The sequence below is a fragment of the Taurulus bubalis genome, assembly GCF_910589615.1.
Source record: "Taurulus bubalis genome assembly, chromosome: 10".
In the NCBI taxonomy this organism is placed as follows: Eukaryota; Metazoa; Chordata; class Actinopteri; order Perciformes; family Cottidae; genus Taurulus; species Taurulus bubalis.
In genome coordinates this window covers 10185950-10208178 of record NC_136598.1, presented here as the reverse complement: position 1 = coordinate 10208178, position 22229 = coordinate 10185950, and the positions used below count along the sequence as shown (strand labels likewise).

The following is a 22229-nucleotide window of genomic DNA, read 5'->3' as shown; positions in this document are numbered from 1 at the left end:
AATGTTATTTCAGACGAGGTGCGTGGGCGAGTCAATCTATGAGTCCCTATATAACTATGCTCATATAAGGCTGCGGAGTGCAGATTCAACACTATTAAAACAGATGAGAGAGGGAACATAATATAGCACGGACTCATCCAGTGTCTGCAGTTAAGTGAGAGGTGGGGCCGGGGGCGGATAGGTAGAGGCGCTCACCCCGACGTGCAGAGGCGTTCAAAGGTGACTCACCGATGAAGTAGGCCAACAGGAACAGCAGTGTTACTGAGATGAGGATGGCGCTGAGAGCGGCACACTTCCAGTTGCAGTGCTTGTAGGGTTTCTTCAGGCTGAAGGCAGGTCGAGAGAAGGTGTTACGGGGCAAAGGGCGCGGCGGAGGCGAGTACACCGTGCTGGAGGTCAAAGGGTATCCTGGTGATGTTGTGCAATACATTGGGGATGTTCCACCTGGTTTGAACAGGAAGTGCCTGGGAGGAAAACAAAATCTGTTGTTAGTCTTCACAGAGAACCCTCATTTCTAAGGGAGGTCTATCATCACAACACTGTAGGTTACTGTGTGTCCAAGTGCAGTCCCTTCCTCTGGTGTGTAATTCTGCTTCCAAGCACATTCAATACTGTTACCATAGTCACGCTTCTGCTAGATTAGTGAGAATGCTAAAGCACACTGGCTTTTGCTCAGTCGAAACTGCGAATCAATATTAAATCTAATTTACAGGACTAGCGACCGCAGCTGGCTCTTGTTTACGTATTCATCCCTGCGCGGTGCTGAGTAATTCCCGGTAACTATGTGTCAAGGCTGTCCACAGGAGAGATACAGCATATACGGTTGCAGCGGGGAGTTTTAGCAGATTTATTCGCCCTTGAAGAACATGGACGGCTATCTCGGAAAACACGTGTAGAGCTGCATGTCCAAAAGCCACAAGATCGGCCCCATCAGAGAGCCGGTGGCGGCGGCGTTGTTGTCAAGGCCATTTTACTGACAAGTTTACACGAAGCTCCTGAGCGACAGTGACATAGACATGATTGAGTGTCACATTACAATGTATGATGTGGAAAGTCACTGAGACCATATTTTATTTATAAAACATCAGGACAAAATCTCTGGCATATCCTATTCCGGCAATAGGAGATAACGCGGGCAACTGAGTTTCATAAAGCGGTCATGCTTAACATTAATCAGAAGCAATACAACCCAACAATGTGACTTGTTCGTTGTATCAAACAGGGAAGGGACAAACACAGCAACGATTGTGTGCACGGCAGGAGGCGCTGGTGATTGACAGCATTTCAAAACGGGATGTTTGATGGAGAAATAACACAGGCATCACTATTGTTTTCATGGCAAAGCAGATTGTGTCAGTGGCGTGAGCCAGATAGCAAACATGCAACATACCCGTCGTTGTACGAGGCATCGTGGCGTGCTGATGCCAGAATGTCCATCTCAATGAGGTTGTCCTGTAAAGTCTCTAGGAATGCCTGCTTTGCTATGTTTCTACATACAGGTGGAGAGATGGATATGAAGCGAGTGTGAGATGTGCGTGCAAGAGACACAGAAATGCCAATACAGTATGTGATAACCGAGCAACAGCAACAACAACAACTGACAAATGGGGGTCAAGACAGACAGCGTGTGACAAAGAAACCAAGGCCCTTATGGAACTACTTCTACATAGGTGAGAGACAAATAACATCTAGCTCTCTTGTTCCCCCTCGTTTGGGCTCTGTCATACCTGGTTTTGTACGAGCCCTGCCCTTCTCTGCAAGCGTCTTGCTCTTCTCTGATAAACATTAGAGTATTCTGGCTCCTTTAAGGTTGTGATTGGAAGAAAACAATGCATCACTTACAAATGAGAACCTTACGGTTTCTAACACTTAAATCAGACAAAACACTTTTCAATATCTTAATGTTTAAGTACAATGCACTAACGTTCCATCACGTCCACACTGGATAGTATCCATAAGGTAAAGTTGAGTATAAATACACATTTTCAGTTTGTTCTCAAGTTTCTAGAGGCACGCGTCTCATTTCTCCCCCTGATGCACTCCCCCTGCAGCAATGCAATGCAGAAATGGACTGTCCACATGCAATGGGCAGGCTAAACACGTTCAGTGGTTCAAGAGAAAAGCCTTGTTTTTGATCCCTGCCCCTTCGAGGTCAGTGTGAAGTCTGTTTGTGGTCTCTCAAGCTTGTGTTCTGGGGAAGAATGCAACTTTTAATGAAGAGAGGGAACGATGCTTGGCAGCAAATCTAAAGAAAATGGTGAGGCTGGAGAGGGCCTTCCAACTGCTGGCATCTCTCCACTGCAGAGCAGAATAAGACCTACCAGAGCAGAATTTATCAGGGCCATTACAGTGACAAGAGAGGACCATTCCAATACTATTAACTAAGTAAAAGGGACATTAAAATATCGTTGTGTCACTAATGGTTTAAATTTCATTATTGGAACTTTAGTAGTTGATCTTTTTTAAAGAGAACAGGTCACACAGACTACATATGTGGATTGAGCAACCCTCTTGCCTGTGGCAGATTCCCTCTCCTCGCCATCTGGTTTCTGCTCCACAGGGAATACCTGTGCAGAGTTAACTTTGGAGCTGGATGACATGTAATCATTAATTATCCCACTAACTGTCCTTGCACCAGCCGAAATTGATGCTCATTTTCCTGTTGACTGAACCGTCTCACAAAAACTGAAGGAAGAGACAGTCATTCTATTCATGGCTGGTGTTTAGCCGTGCCAATTTAGCTATTAGCTAGTCTCCCGTCAACAACAGTTTCATTTATGGCAGCGGGTTTTTAATCTATAAACTATAGGTGAGGTCTAAGGTCTAAGGTTTTATATTGGATCGCTTTGAATAGATCCATATCACCACTAAAGGCTACAAAATGTATTTTTATTTAAATTTGCTTAGCAGGCAACCTGATCACATGGAGAAGCCTATAGAGAGACCATTGTGATCATTATGAGGGTTGAGATAACATGCGATGCTATTCTTGATTTCACCCCGACTTGCAATTAGACCAGCAGAAGAAATACCAACAGATATTCCCATTATTACAATAACACTTCACAGATCCACTTCACACAAGGGCCTCCTATTGAGAAATGTGTTGGAGAACCGGGCACTGATTAATATGAAATAATAAATAAAACTCAGGGCTGAAGTGGAGGGGCTGTGAAGCCTGCTCACGGGAGCTCAAATGTAATTTTGCAAGAACTGTTTCATATCCAACGTGAACTTAATTACTCAATGTTAGGATTGATAACATCGGGCAAAGACCCAAAAGCAGCACTTTTCTCTTGTTTGCCACAAAATCACGTTCATCTCAAAACGTAGTCCTTGGCCCCTAGCAGGATATTCTCAATTTCATTACTTTGCACATTGTGAGCACTGCGGTCATTTCATATGGAGCAGACAGCATGAAAAAGTCAAGCTCAGACTTGCCAACATCTCTATACATTGTCAGGGAGACGAGTCACAGCGTACCTCGTTTCCAGGGGGATGTTGCTGTTGAGCAGCCAGTTGTCCTGCGTGCTGCCGGAGTCCTGACCACTGGCCAGACCCTCAGGAGGGGCCGAGCTGTCTGTGGGCGCGGGGCTTGGGTTGCTCCGCGGCGTGTAGTTGCCCCTGTTCAAGGAGTTAATAGAGGCCGCATGGTGCTGATGATTGGGCGAGTGGGAGTGGGACAGCGGTAGTGGAGGCGTCCGCAGCCGAGAATGGTTCTGAAAGGCTCCGTCTGAAAGGGAAAGAGGGGGAAAACATATAGAGAGAGCTTCAAAACCACCGGAGATCCATTGAGGGTGCATATGCCAAAAAGGGTTGGTGAAAGTGTGTGCTTGTAATAACAGAGTGAGAAGAGCCTTATGGTGCAAAAATTAACACCTCAAACTAATTTCAGTGAAGAGCTACAAAGCCCTTATGTGAACCACTCTTAAAAAAGTCCCTCTCCTGCTCATTATTTCTCCTAACTGGTCTCTATCAGAGTGTGCGTTCTGCCTCCCACAGAGACTTGTGACAGTTTGCTCAGACCGAACACTGGCTCCTGTGTAAGCGGACAAGCTGGCTTCTTCTTCTTCATCATCTATTTTTTTTTTTTTTTTTACATGTATTTAGCCAAGGAATGATGTTTGGGCATGCATACTAATACTAATACACTTTATTTCTATAGCACCTTGTAAAACACAGTTACAATGTGCTTGACAATAAAACCAGAAGAGATTTAAAACATAAAATGAATGAATTGAACTAAAGCCCAAAAAGGAAATACGTCAACAAAGAGAATAAAACAAACTTAAATGTAAAAAAAAAAAGTGTGTATATGTATTAAAATCACAGAAAGGCAATTTAAAAAAAGAGGGTTTTAAAAAGTGATTTTGATCTCCTTGGGCAGGTAATTCCAGACTCTATTAGCTCTGAATGCAAAGGCTTTATCTCCTTTGTGTAAGAATCTGGACCTTGGAACAACAAGGAACGACGCATCCGAGGATCTCGAGGTGCGAGAGGGGAGATAGGTAAACAAGGGATCTGATAAATAACTTAATCAATAATAACATTTAAAATCAATTCTAAAGGCAACAGGTAAGGAAGCCACGTCTGTGTCATTTGGGCATGTGTTCTAGCCCGGGTAAAAATACTAGCTAGCTTTGGATGAGCTAGAAGCTGATGCCTGAGTTACAGAGTTACAGTAGTCTAATCGACAAGTTACAGCATGAAAGTGTTGATAACTGTGTCCAGATCTGTAGGAGACAGATATGGTCTCATCCTTGAAATGTTCCTTAAACGATGAAAGCAGGATTGAACCATTTGATTTGAGTGTTTTTTTATAAACAATAGCCTCGTGTGAAATGTTTTACCGCTACCACAGCTCCCCTAAAGCAAGTTTAGGTTTTGAAACAGAAACTTAGATTCAGCTTCTTGCTTGTGGTCAAGCTCATGAGAAGTGATTCTAGTGGTCACATACTTTTAGCTGCAAAAACTGTCTCTTTTTGTTTCATTTTGTTAGGTCTTTTACCAGCTCTGTTGTCACTTCCCATCAGAGGTATTACAGCTATTAGATATGAAGTGTATAGGAACACATTGTACCCAGTGGACCTATATGCACTATTTGATGCTCTCTGCACTTCACAAGATAGAAGACCAATGTCCTTGGGCACTCTCAATCCATTTATTTCCACATCTGTTAAGCCATTCATCAATCAATGAACTCCTGGCTTGACTGAGAATGAAAGAGTGGCTTTTCTTTAAGGCAGCAAGCCTCCTTTATTTCACAGATATCCCCAACACTAAATTGCCAATTTACAGCAGAGGGAGCGGGATATAGACACACAGAGGGGCTTATTTTGTTTAATCAGCTCCTTTATTAAAGCGCGCCAGTCAAGAAGCACGGTGTCATTTCAGATCCTGTAGGGGTCAGGAACACGAAGATGCTACATCAACATGTGTCAATCGAGTCAGACTGATGCACATGCTGCGGAGGAGCATTGAGAACAAAGTAGCATTAGGCTTCAGTGCTTGAGGCATTTTAGGAAAGCGGCAAAGAGAGACCTTTGTGTTCTCAGGTAATGTGCAGACGATCGCTCGGCAAGGAAAAACAGGACAAAAATGTAGTTTAATCCTCAAGCACATGCTCACATCTCTTCCTGCAAGCTTTTTAAACACACGGGCGCTTTACAGAAAGTTTAGCATTTCAGTTCATTTATACTATATTCTGTTAGTAGTCAGCAAAAAAAACAACTTCAGACTCTATTTTGAACCTGGCTCTGCCTCATGGTGCACATGTTCCACGGGATGAAACCCTGGCAGAAATCGAGTGCCACATTACGCATTTGTCACACTGATAGATGGTCCAATACTGAGTACGCTTTTGCACAATGCTGCCCTCGTAATTAGACAAACCAGAGAGAAAGAGAGAGAGAGAGAGAGAGAGAGAGAGAGAGAGAGAGAGAGAGAGAGAGAGAGAGAGAGAGAGAGGCGCACCACAGTCCTGGTGGACAATAGACTGGTGTGAGGTAAAACCGCACAGTTGCGGATGACCTCTCTCCCGCTCAGTAATGTACCTGATCCCTAAAGCCATTAATACGGTTATGCTAATTTTATTTATGCAGGGACGGCACAAACATACGCAGAGAAATATATCATGAGGACGAACGCTTCACTGAGCTGGAATGCATTTACTGCTCGGTAAACAAATACTTCACTTCCTGTGACTATCAAGCGAATGTGGGGCAACAAGTGATTCATGTTTCTAACACCTGGTCACACCTGGTTTACCGGAGGACCCTGCTTGCGATATGAGTCACGCTACGGACTCAAACATGACAAGAAACAGGTCCTTGTTTCAGAGTCAAGCGTTTCACAGTATTGCAGTGTATAACAAGCTGGAATATTACCAGGTGAATTTTTGAAGCAAAACTGTTCTTAAAATGTCACGATAGAAAGAGAAGGTTGGTCTAGGGTGAGCACTATTGGAATTGGATCACAGAAAATCAGCTGAACATAGTATGGAGTGACAAATCACAGTTTAAACCTATTGGGACCACTTTGTAGAGAGCCCGAAGAAAAAGCAGCTACCGGAAATATTTGGAACCCAAATGCACAGTTTTGGTTCAACAACGATCTGAAGTCACTTGTACTTTTCTGTACTGGAAAACAAAGTCAAATCGAAGGGTATTTTGGGGGGGAAACAGTATTTTCCACTGGCATGCAACACTGAATATATAAATAGTAAATTATTAAACCCGATGCAAGATAAGATTTAGGTTTTTACATGTTAGTTAAGTGCTGTGCAGGTTTACTCGGTAGTAACATAGTTATCTGAAATATTTGATCCCAATCCAATCCACACTTCTTGCACATGAAGTACCCTCCTCATGCTTTACAGTCTCCATGGAAGAGGAGCCGCAGTAAACCCACCGACTTCGCTCTCCTACTTATTTGCATACAAGCCGTCCCCATTTTATGGCATTGTAGAACATGATCTCCAGAAAAAGAACGAGCACTGCATCATGATTTACATTCACTACTTGACTGTATGCATCTCTTCCCGTTTCCGTTCAATAGCTCTTCGACAGCAAGGTAAGTCGCTGCTGCTATTTCCGGGGGAGTTGAACAGAAAGAGGAGAATCAGGACATTTCGTGAGACAAAACGACACGACCCCCACAGATGTGGTGATTCAGCAACAATTACTCACTACTATCCAAAGGACAGGGGGAAAAATAAATGGTTTTCTATTGAGCTGCTTTGCACAACGAAATTGGCATGAAAAGGAGATTCATTTGTTATCAGAGACACATAGAAGGGAGACTCGGCCACAATAGCCGAACCTTCACACGACATTCAAAATAGAAGCCTAAAGATATCCATTCAGTCTGGGAATGTGGGTTTTTCATTTTTCCTCCGAACAGATGTATGGACTGGTTAAGGCCTCCTGACGCTATTCTAGATGAGTAATTAAGGCAAATCCACTTCATTATCCAAGACCTCAACCCCCACCATGAGAGATAGCAGCATGCTGTAATTGCTGGGAGACAACGATTCAACTTGTGAGGTACTAGCTGCACTATGAACGTGTTTTTTTTATGAAAAAAACACTTTGAAATAATGAAACGGATGTAAAACTATAGGTAATGGATTTCTGTGGGATCTCTGAGCATATTCACTATTTATTCATGAAAAACAAAAACTGGCACATGTATCTCATGATAGTGAATCACGTTGCGTGTTCCTGAGGCTAATCCCGAACCAGCAGTAGAAAACAAATTTCATAATAGTTTATATTATTAAGAGCTTTGGTAGACGTACTGTTCGTGTTATCTGAGTGCTTTCTATTTCTAAAAGGTTGATGTTGAATTTTGAAATGCTTTATTAGATGATATAAAGACTGCAGTGTGGCTTATTGTAGACTGCATTGAGCTATATCCACAGATGACACAACTCAACAAAGCATATCAAATAAATAATTCAAAATGTCCTTATATGATAATCTAATTAATTTGAGGGATTGCCATACTTCTTTTCTTTCTTTTGTTATTATAGGTAAAGGTGTGTAGTACTCTACTTAACAAAAAGCCATGCTGTTAAAATGCAATACAGTTATTTCAATGAAATTGTACAATGAACAGACGTGAAAGTTTAAGAATGTTAAAACTGATATGAGTGTAAATTGTCTTGTGTGTGATTTCAGTGAACACCAACTGTCTGAGCTACACATCAACAAAACTACTCCTCTTGCATTAGTTAGAAAAAAAAACATCCAGTTTTCGGTCGTATATTTTTTGCAAAAAATCATATTCACCCGTCAGTAATGATGCCACTCCACAAACGAGTACAAATGTCGTACAAATGTCAACATCCCTATCAGATGTCCTGACTAAGATTGCCTGACTAAAAATCTGCAACAGTAGTCATGGAAACAATTCAATAACCTGCGCTACAGCAGTACATATATATATTTTAGAGACCAGCCTGATAGCTTACAGTAGCTCCAAATCTTTACATTACATTTTTAAGGGAAAATCCAACACATTCGGCCTTGTTCAATCTACGCTATGTCAAATGTTCAAACAAACTTCATAAAGATACGGTTTGATACGGTGCAATATTCTACACCTTCAAAATACTTACGTTAGCTTCATATCCACATAGAAAAACATTTCAGTGGCATCATTCTTGCCACATTTGTTTCCATTTGGAGGAACACTGGGTTCAGACGTAATGAGCCACTTTGCACAGCGTCCAGGGAGAAGTTATATTTCTGAACGAGAACAGTGGGTAAAATCAACAGCAGCGATGATCACACCTGATGAAATAAAAGGTTGTGACACGCCACGGACACCATGTCCTCCACACCGAGGTCAGCCATTCAATGCAGAATTAATCAAAAGCTATCCAGCGTCCAGATAAATCGTTACATCTTACTTACTGCTACAGACCCAATGGCTAATCATCAGAGCAAAGTTTCCAGTTGAGTAGCGTTTGTCTATAAAAATACAAATAAAATTTGTCATGAAGGCAGTGAAGCTGCAATCTCTCCTGGCTCCCTGTCGCTGGTTCTCTCGGCTGGACCTGCTGTTTCCTCCACCATTAGAGAAGTCTGGAGGGAAGAGCCATGCGGGAATACGAGCTGTCTTTCCTGGACTCATTTGAGAGGTAACAGGTACCACAAACAACACATGGTGGGGGTCTCGCCTGGCTCTCTGGATGGGGATGGGGGAGGGCTTTCGTTCGGATACCTTCTGGTAGCTCACCTTGATTACTAACTGGAGGAGAAAAAAGAGCTGCTATTGTACTCAACATCCTTGTACCAGCTTTCTTTGAGGACACCAAATGAAAAGTAGATGAACTAGTTTCATACAATGTATTCTATGAAAATGTGGAGGCAAATGGTAACGTTACCTTGCAAAAGTAAACTCAAACATATAAACAGGGAAAACCATATATTTTTAAACACAGCAATAAAAATAAAAAAAAGGAACTTTACTGCTGTTTGCAACTAAATCCATTAGGACTAGTCCTGGCATATGCTTCTCTCTGCCTCTCTGAGATCAAATGGATTTTCTGTCATTCTTTTGAGCTGCCCGACCAAGAACAAGACAAGTGGTTGTGTATGCTCGACTCTGGATGTCACTCTGCTGCATATCCATCAAGAGGTTGAAGATTTTGTTAGAGGGCACAGATGGTCGGCAATTATCGTGGAATGAAAGTGATGCATCTCGATATATGTCAATGAAAAGAAGATATGGAGGTATACAAAATGCATTACCCGCGGTCTCCGTGCGCTGACGAACTGCAAGTCAAACGGGACTGGACAAATTGTCTGTTGGCTGCAGTTCATTGATAACTTGACATCAATAGAAAAACGATTCCTTTTCATATGTTAACCCAAAAATGTAACCTCACAATTCCCGGGGAAAACAAGGGCATGGCAGGCGGGTTGCCATGTGCTACTTTCCCATTAAATTATCATTCCGCCTTAGATAGTTCATTCCTCGTGGTGTCCGGTGGATGGATTACTCTCTGGAGTGACCTCTTTTAACCACATTTTACTTGTCTTCACAGACGCCGGGGGATGATTAAGCAGTTCGAATGAAGACTTATTTGAATTCACGCACAGCCACGTCCCCCAGGGCCTTCTAGCCAGCCCTTCCTGCTTGGTCAGCTGTGAGGTGGCGGTGCGCTGGCCCTTTCACCGGGGGAGCCCGGCTGCACTGAAAGCCAACACTGGCCGACCCCATGCTGTTTTGCATTAAGAAATGCTAATACGGGGAGGTTGTAGTGTCTCAGATCTTGCAGCTCAGCATGGCAGCGGGCTCCAACTGGCTGTCTCCCCAGGAAGAAGCCCCTCAGAGAAAGCCAGGGGCCACAGGGAAACACATGCTCCACAAAAGGACTGCAGGCCTCAGCGAGCAGCCTCGTCAGCCTTACAGAAACTCTGGCTCAGTGTTCTTCCCAATGAAAACAGGATCCCGAGGAACGACAACAACAAACAGAAAACCTCTGCAGCCTCAGAGGCTACTAATGTGAATAACGATATGCTGCTGAGAGCATTTACTTGTTCAAAATCCAGCATAACATTTCAAATCCATGTGTGCTTTTTCAAAGATGACCTTGAGCAAATGCAATCCGAAGTGATAAAAAGCCACCTGTTTTCCAGTGCAAGAGATACACTGTGAGCCAATTATTTTAGGCACACATGGTTTTCTGTGGTTGTTTACTGACAGCAAAAAAAATGTAAATATTCCCTGCACTGTGTCAATTGTGAATTTGAATATTTCTTCAATAGCTGACCTGTATGTCAAAGAGATGGGATTTGATATTCCAGCTATTTTTTCCCATGGTGGCTTTAAAATTACTTCTTTTTTTTCTTCTCATGTAACTCTCTCTGAAAACCTGAGATGCATACTTAATTCCAGATTACACTGCATTTAACAACATGAAGTCTGAATGAAGATCCTGCATAAAACAGAGCACATTAGAATTCCATAAATTACCATTTCCATAAATTGGATCAGACGATTCAGGGAAATGTGTGATCTCTGATTTAATCACATTGGCTGTGCAATTGTGTTCAGCCCTGCTATGTGAGACACATCTACACCACTACCTTACTGGCTAACTCTGGTTTTGTCACATTGAGAAAATTAAGTTCATGCTGCTGAGGGGAAAAGTCTCACTACACATGTAACACTTTTAATGAAGTCCTTTCAGCCTTGAAATGCTAAAACCAGCCTTCAGTTGAGTTGAGGATTTACGAGAACTTATTTGCCCAATAAAAAGGCTTTAGGGCTGGGAATATTGTATATAGAGTCATCACATATCACTGAAAATCACCCCACAAAACCGATCAAGGCAAAAACTAAAAATGCTAGACAATATCTACTTAAATCAGGATTTTTACTGATTTAACTGTATTAGTCACTTTTTCATAGAGTCAAGCGACGGCTTCAAAGAACAGCCGATGGGAGTAAATGGTGTCGTTCACTGGAGTGAAAGAGTCAAATACATTTCAACCAAAAATGCAAGATAAGCTGATTTAAATAAACAAAATCTGCAAGCTCCTAAAGTATTAGGATGTGATGTGGAAAATGTAGGAGAAGGCACGGAGCAGCTTACATGGCTCATTAGGTGGTTTAAGTGAACAATGGAGGCTCTTCTCTCACTGATTGTAATTGGCTCCTTAGTGTCAAAGATTTTCTATAATTAAACGTCATGGAAGAATCTCCAAGTTAAACTTTTCTTTTTTGTACATTTCACTTCATACGTAACTGCAGCGAGGCGAAAGGTCCTCAGAATGAACAAGAGCATCAAGAGTAGCAGTTTTATGTCACGGAGATACACACAAAGGGACAGACTTTGCACCCGAGAGACGCACAGAAACATGCTGTACTTTGCAACTTAAAAGGATTCTTACAAATCCTGCTGATGACTGGAGCAGAGCAGAGGAATATTCCTCCTCAGTGCTCTCCTCCTCCTTTCCGACAGCCCCGAGGCCAAGCTAAATGCTGCACCTATGCAAATTAGTATCATTGTTATGAGACAAATCTGCCGCGGTAAAGGCCATTCCCCCCACCCACGTCCCCTTAAGCACAGTCGTGTCACTGCCGGTGACCTGCGTGTTGCTACTGTGGAATTAGGAGGAGGTGGGGGGGGGGGCTTTGCGTCGGGATTAATAACTCATTCTCTGGGCTTTCTGAGCAGGCAGCTGGGGCACTTTGGAGTTTGATGGAATTCAATCCTTTGTATAGTTAACTTGGAAGTTGGATCAATTATTTAGGCCGTTTCATTTTGTTTTGTGTTTGCTGCGTCGGTGGGAGATGCAAGTAGTTGAAAGGCATCAACATGCAAATATAAAAAAAAAGACTATTTGGCATGCAAAGCGACGACTTATGGGAGACATTCAGCATAAATCGCTGATTTTGAATGGCAACATTTCCTCTTTACATATCGACGGATCACAAACAGGAATATATAACCTGCTGCAGTTACGAGTGTGGAGTTTTGTGACCATAATAATAAATCGGGTTTCCTGAGGTTACCTTGAGGAAATTATCCTCTTGCATTTTTCATTTGCCATGCATTGAGCATTTGCAGTGTAATAAACAGAGTACATTGAATTAGTGCACATCAAGGCCTTTCAAGCCAGTAATGAATCCACAAGATGTCCATGAATCTACATTTATCGGCGATACAGGAAAAAAAAACTATATTCCCTGACACACACAATTCATTAGGGCCCGTAGATGCATCCCAAATAAAATCTTCACCATAATCAAATGAGCAGGTTAACCGCTGATACAACCTGCAGCACACGCTGACAGCTACTTCGTAAATGGACTGTACATGTTTTGTTCTTTTCTCAACTGTCAAGGCTGTTTGCAGTTTGAGCCCAAATGTCATTCTGTCAATCTGAACGAGTGTTAAGTCAACAGCAGGAAACACTGAGTGTTTCAAGAGGAAGGAGTAGCTGACATTTATGAATGAGAAACCACGTAGGGAGTTTTCAAGCCTAATCTCCCTCAAGGAGCAATGTCTGAGATGCTATCAAAATATAAAACGACAGTAGGCCTTTTGTAGGGCTATCACTGCTGTTAATACGACTTCAAAGGAGTCAGTCTTTGCAGCGACATATGATGATAAAGCACTTGGACTTGGACTTGCACCAGGTGTGGGGTAACTCTCTTTATTCCTTCATGACTTTCTGCATGAGGTGCAGAGGATGCATGTAGGATGTTTCTGAATATTCTATAGAGGCATTGTGGATGATTCCTATCACCAGTACGCATTGAAACTGAAGAGAAATATCTGTGACAAATATCTCCTACTGAACCAAAATTGTCCATCTCTTTGAGTGAGACTCTGAACTTTGCAGACCTTGCTTCAGAGAGTTTTGTGCTTTTCCTGAGGCTACATATCGACTCAAAGTTTCAACTCTCTCTCTCATGGTGCTCGGGAAAAAAAAAAAAGAAAAAAAGAAAACGGAACATGCTTTTTGCCCACAGCTATCTGCATGACCTCTAACACAACATGTCCAGGAGCAGAGGAAGGCTAACCTCCAGAAAGCAACAGTAGTTTGAAAACACAACTCACCATCAGCAGTTGCAGTGGCAGGAGCATACAGGTTCCCTGAGCCAGTTTTAACTAAGAATGAATTGGGGCCAAACTCATCCTCAGAGTCAGAGTCCTGGGCTGGCTGAGCCGCACAGTTACCTAGCAACCCTCGCCGGCTCTCATTGGATGCAATGAAAAGGGGAGGGTATGGGAGCAGCTCAACAGGGGAGGAGGAGGCGGATGAACAATGCAGCGGAGGACCTGTGGACCACAAACAGAGACAACACATGGGGGGGGATATGAAACACACACACAGGCAAGACTTAACTCTGACACTTCAAAAACAAACAGGGACACATCTTCCTTTGTCTCAGCCACCTCACCCCAGCTGGGTGAGCAATCCAAACAACTTTGAGATGCACTGGTTTAGAGAGACAGAGAAAAAAAACGAGACATACTTTTTGGGATGTTAGATGCAAACGAGGAGAACTATTCCAGATTGAGATGAAAATAAAATTAAACGTTGGCTTTCTAGAGCACAGCCCCGGTCATGTTGGGCACATATTTAACAATATGTGGAAAAATACAATGATCTTTTCTTCCTGTAAAACAAAATATGAAGTGTTCTTACATTGGCTAGTACTGACCAATTTCAACCAATAATATCATGAATCTATCCACCAATCAATCTGCAACTTTTAGGGACCAGAGACATGTGTCTCGTACGGACACTTTTGAGCAGTCCAATCACATGTGAGGATTGGATTTCATAAATTCCTCTTGTAACAAACATTATGTTTCACTGCATTATGCTCAAAGTACAGAAGCTAATGAGGCTCTAACTTCAGTTTCACTGGCAATAATAAAAGAAGAAAACAGTAACAGTGTACACATGACATTACAGAATAAGTGCATGTACTAAAATAAAAAATCATTCCAATTCCAGACACAAGTCAAAATTACACCATCTCAAATAAATGTATTTCGAGAAACAACAAAAATGACAGGAGCAGATTCAAATGTGTGTGCTGTGCAGAAGGAACATTAATAATATGTTTCCAGATGTGGCGGGGGTTGTTAATGCCCCCTGCCGTGGAAACGCATATAACCCCTGCCAGCCAAGCAATGCATCCAACCTGAACCAATCCCTCCTATTTCTTCTCCACTCTGTGTCCATCTCCACGTTCCTACTTCTCAGTAATATAGAATACAACGGGGATCAGACTGGCAACTGACCGTAACAGAAGAATATGAATAATTTACACTTGTGATTATTTATAGCTCCTTATTATATACCAATATGCAACCCTAATTCCTACATACAAATATCTGACTACTTCGTCTTTCAGGGCTTATTGACTCCAATCCCCATGCTGTCATGGAATGTTAAATCTCCACGGAGCTCCTATTAATGTGTGATTAACTTTTGATGCGGCTCCGCGCCGCACTGAAAATGGAGTACTTAAGTAACATGACTGCAGTGAACAAAGCCATCAGTTTGCCGCTCTCCCCATCTTCCCACCAGTCCGCCGGTCGTGATGTCGAAATTCCTGCTGACTGGACCACCATCCATCAGGAGAGATAAATTTCCTCTCTCCCTCTGTAATGATCCCTGAAGAGTATTAAAATACGACTCACTGACTCGCATCTAATTAGGAAACAATTAGTGATATTAACATATCAGCCGCAGCCCTACACAAGCAGCAAATGGCCACTGCCCCAGAGAGTCACAGTTTGTGCTTCACATATACTTCACACCGCACACCTCATTTCTCCTTCGGGCCTCTGATGCCGGTTCCAGGTAATAGGTGCAGGGGCACAGTAGCCGTGCTGTGGGTTAATGACCGTGACACTGTTGTACTTGAATGTATAGCAATGTGCGATCGGGGGAGGAAGAGCCACTGAAAAGAGCATCATTACAGTCATGGCCGGAATCCCTCGGTTGCGTCCAAGACACTGCATTTAACGTGTGTCAAAACAACAACACTCTGCTAAACAGAGTACCACTCTCTGAGCTGGTATCTGCCGCTGTAAAACACAGAGCAGAGGGAAAGACTGAAGATCTTGGCACAAGAGACAGAAATGAGCTGAACTAGGTCCTGGTATGAATATTAAAGCATTTTCCCTCAAAGTGAGAGAAATTCATCAATGAGACAGGAAAAGATTAAAGTTGTCTAAAAAAAAAAAAACGGTCAAATTCATAACCTGAATGAGGTCAAAGTAGTCGTGCTCAGCCGCCATTAGTCTTGTGCGCAGAGGTTTTACTGTCTCACATGGCTTAATTGACGCTGGCTTGTGCCGTTCATGCCCGGGCCACGGGCACCAAAAGTCACAGGCAGGGCGAGAAGTCACAGCTTGAGATGGCCAGAGAAGTTTCACTGGCTGCCAGAGCTGATTGCCTTTGCCTTCACTCGCTAGATTTACAGCAGCAAAAGGAGACCTTTACTTAGGAGTCCCTGGACCATGCCCTATTGCTTTAGTCCCCGACAGCTCCAGGAAGTGCCCATCACTACCTGGCTTGGCCTGACTGCAAACAGAGACACCCACTGCATGTAAACTCTACATCAACTCAATAGCCCAATTAAGAGAGTAGACAACCCCATTGGTGACTGAGATCTGCAGGTTAGGATAACTGCTCATGATATTTGGATATTTAGCGTAACACCTTCTGAATACATGTCTTGCAATACATTTTTTAAATATAACTGAAGGTTCTGATCTAAAGTGAGTGATTAAAGGTCGTTAAATTTACCAACTGTGATTGTATTTTGATTCTAGGGAAAAAGTAGAATTTTTTTTACATTCTACAGATTTTTACTGTTAGATTAATTTTGTATTTAAAAAAAAAAAAAACTTTTAAAAGTATACCAGTTCCGCAGTAAAAAAAAGAAGAAGCATAACAAAAGTTGTTCAGGCAAAAATAATTCAGGAGATGTAAACCTCACATCAAAGCCCCAGTTCAAAGAATGACATTTATTTTCCAGGGAAAACCGATAACAGTATGTGGTGCTGGTATGAGAGACATAAGCTGAACCGCAGCAGAAACATACAAATGTGGGCGGACAGTTATGCATCAATCCTTTTTTTTCTCTTTTACAACCCTACAACTTCCAATAAATAAGCAAGTAGGTGTTCTTTGTATTGTACTCAAACACTTTGTGAAGACTCGTGAGTGTTGACGCACACTGGCTGTTGTTGAGATGGTGCAAGATTGTTTGGTTGCAGTAAGACATGTCATCAACATTCATATTTATACATATAGGTGATTCAATTATTTACTTGAGGACAGTGTTAAAATAATGTGTTACAATGTAAAGTCCTGCATTAAAAATGTTACTCGAAAATGTTCCATCAACATACACTTTGAGTACGAAAAGTAAAAGTATACTCAGTATGCAGGTCCAAAGTCCACCCACCACAGCGCCACAAGCCCCCGTGGGAGACACTGCTTCATGTTACTTAAGCTGTGCATGCATGTCTGCGAGCGTCTGCTTGTGTTGACTAACGAGTGGAGGCAGGAGGAGACGTCAGCATGGCGGTTTGAGATGTACGCACCAAAGCTAACTACTGTAGGGGACTATCGTGCAGAATCATGCTATGAGCCGAATCTCAATAATCAAGTTCCAGCGTGAGAGAGGCAGAATCAGTCATCATCACTGTGCCAATATCCACATGAACATTTATGTTTAAAAAAAAAAACGCCATTATTTGAGAAGGCCCGGGGGAGAGAAAAATTAAATCAGGTAAATAGAGAATACATTTAGAGGGAGAATGTAGTCGAGTGAAAGAAAATTGAGGAAGAAGACTCAACATCTTTCATCTGGCGAGTCCTTTTAGTTCCTTCTCTCTTTGTCTCTAAACCTAGTTAATCTTTCTGATTTTGCCTCCCACTTAATTATGAGGCTATACATAGACATGTGTTAAAAAAAAAAAATCCATGAATACCTTGTTAAATATTACTACACACTCACAATACAGAGCAAAGTGAAGCAGATGTGCTGCAGTGACAACAGGAATTATCTGTTTGCTCAAGGACTACAGCTGCAGGCAGCATCTATAAAAAATGCAGCGTATTTGCAGATGAACACCGGCAGAAAAAACAAACATCTCGGCGGCTGTCCTGTACCATCAACTGATGCCGTGTGGCACACAAAGCTTCGAGGACGCGGAGGAATGACTCAGAGTGTCAGTGGGGACCGAGTGACATCGTCACACTGCTACTCTTGTTGTAAAATCCAGATTGTGTTGAATCTTCTTTTTATCACACAGCGTGTGATGGCCTGCATTTAAGAATCTACATCTTAATAATCTACAGTGACTCAAGCAAACAACTGAAAAAAACATCTCTAAGACTGTGCGTTACTACACTGACTCGGACAGTTGTGTAGTAGTATTTGTACAGGGGTGTGTGAAAGGTTGGCAGATCAGTAAAATGTTGTGTAATTGACACACATTTTGTCCTCCATGTAGGCGGAGTGGGATTCGCTCCAAGATACGATGTTTAAAGCCTTTGCCATATTTTCAGCTGTTTGTACTTACTGTTCCCGCCACCATCCAAGGGCCATACTGTAAATAGTGATATCATAATATTTATTCAGATGTTTCCTGTACTTGTGATTGTTCGTGTATTTGCATATGGAGGTCAAAGGGAAATGAAGGAACCTACTTTTGTGTGGGCACACGGTACATGGCGCGAGCTGGTTAATCCTAAAACGCAGTGGGTTTAATGCCCCACCATTTTGCAGTGCATATTGCAATTCTGGTGACACAATTCAACACATGTTTATGCCGTCCACAGCCCGCATGCTCGGACCACGTCAACGGCACACTGGTGAAGGTGTACCTTTACAACCCCTAAATCAGACCGACCCCTTTTATGTCTGCTTCACTTTCAAAATACATTCTTCAATCAACAGACATTTAATTACAGATATAAAAAAAGAGAAAAGATCATGGTAGTGATGTGAGGAAGGCCCGCTAAAGATTGATGTCTGATTCTAACCAGCATCTGTCAGCAACGACAGCTTTCATGTATGAAGGCCTTCCTTTCCAGTTGATTAACTCTCTTTGGAGATATCTGAAGGTGTATGTGTTGCTTCTGCAGTGCTTCATTTGAAAAGCACACATACGCCTGTGATCTTGTGCACTTTAAACTGGTATAAAAAAAAACATCTAGGGCGTTGGAGACCTGGTTATAAATGCATGCCTATTGTTAATGTTAATCTTACGTGCGATCCTCAAATAAGTGTTGGGGCAAAATACATTTGGTACAGGGGAGGTAATAATCCTAATGAATCGTGAGCAGTGTGTACTCTGTAGTTCTCAGTAAAAATGGGCCATGAGTTTACATGTTGCTCCGACTTGAACACTAAGTCATAATAACTAATTCATACTGTAGTGTGAGCATGCTGTGAGGCATTAAGGATGCATTGCAAGTCTGTTCAAAGGGGAACAGTTGTTTTTTTGGCTTGTTTCTAAAAAAAACAAGCCAATTATGCCAAACATACTACAAATAATGGTCATTTAATTGAGTTATATTTGCCTACAAGGTGCTTTGGACAACACAGTACTTTAAGTGGATGTAATAGCTTTCAAATTGCCCGGGCATCATCAATTCCTTTTTCAACGTTTCAACTCTCCGTCCCATGTTGCCCAGCTCCAGGGGCTGTTTAAGGTGGGCAACACAAATGCGCACTAGTCAGAATCAAGTTGTCCGAGAGATGCTGTGCGATACAAAGGCTTTAGCGCTGCTAAACCCATGAAAGGAGGTTTGATACCCTTTTTGAGTTGTATTTTTCTAACGGACTGGCAGTGTTTGAGCTGACTGATTAAATGTGCCCTCTTGCCTACTATATCGCTGCTCCTGGTTTGGATTCAACTTCAAAGACGGCGGGAAGGCAGTGTTAGTCCTGCCTCTGTGTCACTGACGGTCTTTGTGACTGAAGGTGGTGATGTTTTTGCAATGTAACATGATGAAAGATGTGTTGAATATTACAGACTGACAGACTGGCTATGGTTGGGTGACATGACCAGACACAGTATACTTTAAAATATGTTTTTGGTGCATTAGGACACTATGGGCAATGTTGCAAATCAATAAGGTGATATTGGATTTACGGGACTTTTAGTACCTTGAATTTTTAGGTATTTAAGTGACTGGTTCCCATCTGGTTATTTTATCTCCAACTAATATTTCAATATAATTTCCATTAAATGCACAATATCACAATATTGTAATTGTAATTGTACGGGCTATTCAGCAAACAGAATATATTTGACTTGCGTCTTAACTAGAAGTTATAAGATATATATATATATATATATATATATATATATATATATATATATATATATATATATATATATATATATAGAAGTATAATTAATTCTGGTGGGCTGATTAGTCCTGGTTGCTTTATATTGTACATTCTGAGAGTCTGTGATATTGTAGGTTACTTTGAAGGGGATTTGCACGTACTCTACCAAATTTATTCAAAACAATTCAGCACTGTTAATGGTAATGTAAACAAATGTTCTGCTGTTTGATAACTACGCAAAAACAGATGATATTACAGCTGATCAATTAGAAATGATTACCAAGTGCACACAAACAGAGTGACACTAAAGCTGATGGTCTCCTCAGGGTTAGAAAATACATGTTCCGCTCTTCAGTATGTTTTTCCCCCATAATTTTAGGAGGAGGTCGATTTTTCACACTTTTTGCAGAACATTACTTGAGGACATATGATCAATAAAGGCAATGGACTTCACAACGACTCAAACATGTTCATCAGATGGACAAAGTAACAGCAGGTGAGCCTGCAATTAATCAACAACGGAGGCAATGCTTTAAAATGAGCTAAATTCATTGTAGTGACTCAGAATGTATAAAATAATGTATAATTTAATCAGGTTATATTTGTCACTTCCATGTTTAGAGAAAACTGATGTGCTTGTAAGTTGTAGGTGCTTGTGCTCCGGTGATAATTACACACTTATAAGACCTCTCTAGGCAATACAAACAACATGGCGTAATTCTGGTTTTAGCATTATTAGGATTCTCAAATTGACATAATTGTTTTCTATTGCACAGCTGCAAGCCATAACTAGCCTTTTATGAAATTAAGACCTGATAGCTGATCTCATCTCACAAGACAAAACAAAACAAATGAGACAGTGTGACGCTCAAAGGGACGGATTTGAAAAAGTCATAAGCCTAATGCAGCAAACACAGGTGATAAGCTGCCTGGTAAACATGTGTGTGTATGTGTGTCATCGTTGTAAAATGTTTACTTTTCACTTTTTACTAAGGCTAAATCAAGCACTGAGTTGATTTTACGCATGTATCCAAGGTAATGCAAAAATGATATGCCTGCTGTAGGATTATAAGGATTTCCCCAGGTGATGCAATGGCATTAATTTGTCAGGCAAACTGAAGTTGCAGGACGCTGCACATAGTCCAACACCCTACCCGAAACTAAACAGACACATACGGTAGAAACATTTGAAGAGGAAGTGGGAAATGGGCTTTTATGAACCAACATTGGAAAAATGACAACATTTTCTCTGACAGTGCTGTTTACCTGCTGGGAATCAATAGCATAATAACGGAGAGTGAAGATAATGCATAATAAGGTCGAAAACAAATTGTAAATAACCATAAATGTTGTTTTTTTATAGACAAGACCATTACTGAGAAAAGGGAAATTATATTTGTGTGTAATAAAAAAGCATTGCCGCAGAAGGCACTATTCCATTTAAGGCTGACCCGCAACATTTCTATCAGCACTTTAAACCCAGCATCCATTACTTACGACTACTGTACACTCCTAAAGAGATGTTGAATGCCAAATTAGAAATGGGTGGTTAGAATAAATCCAGAAAACAAGCGCAAATACTCTGGCCATTAATACAGTTATTGTTGTGCCTAGAGAACAGTTTGGATGGTAGAAGTAGTCGGAAATGGGAGATTTAGATCAACTAAGCAGTTGTCACATTTCCCATTAACATGTCCACAGGCCTCAAATAGATCAAATCTCTACCCAACACTCCTTTTTAAATTACACCCATTAAAGGATGTAATCACTTAGTGCTAATCTATTCCTCTGCATGGAGGAGGAAAATATCAAACTAAGATTTAAAAATAAAAACAGCAGTAGCCCACGAGCCTTAGCACTAAGCAGAGCACTGATGCTAGTGGCTTTCCAGAGTATCACCTAGGAAGACAAATAGCAGGCCAGAGTGGCTGAGACTAGAGATGACATTTCTTCTCTAGGTGATTATAAGCACAGACTCCCTCCCCAAGTCATCATTCACCCACATCCCCGTCTGCCTTGCTTCTGCCACTCCCATCCATCCAGTCCACTCTACTTCTCTGCGCCGGAGAGACCGTGTGCCCTGCAATCCGGCCGAAAGACGCCATCTGTTTTGACTTCTCCGTGACAAACGGAAGAATGCATCAGACTGGAAATGTGAAATTGAAATCCTAACCTAAAGGAAATGTATGTTTTCTTCTTCATGGGGGACCTCACTGCTGCAGCTCTGCCACCTTCATAGAAAACTGAATGAGCAGCAACGTTTACCCATAATAAATGCTCATTGGACACGATGAATGTGCAGGACATCTCAACCGTGTCGAGACGGCTTAGCTGATGCACTACAATAATGAAGACAAGTTTTCTAACTG

At 41.7% G+C, this 22229-nt stretch overlaps 1 protein-coding gene across 2 annotated transcripts in view; it reads right to left on the bottom strand.

The window, feature by feature from the left end:
- The window catches only part of tenm4 (teneurin transmembrane protein 4), a gene marked incomplete at both ends in the record, with an annotated part of 114690 nt that overhangs the window by 78124 nt on the left and 14337 nt on the right, over positions 1-22229 (bottom strand). The window contains 4 exons of one of the 2 annotated variants that reach the window (XM_079225075.1): positions 229-464; positions 1391-1489; positions 3484-3733; positions 13583-13804. In XM_079225075.1, coding sequence (XP_079081201.1) covers positions 229-464; positions 1391-1489; positions 3484-3733; positions 13583-13804 — 807 coding nt within the window. The remainder of the gene's footprint in view (positions 1-228; positions 465-1390; positions 1490-3483; positions 3734-13582; positions 13805-22229) is intronic. The other variant, XM_079225076.1, reaches the window with a different exon arrangement.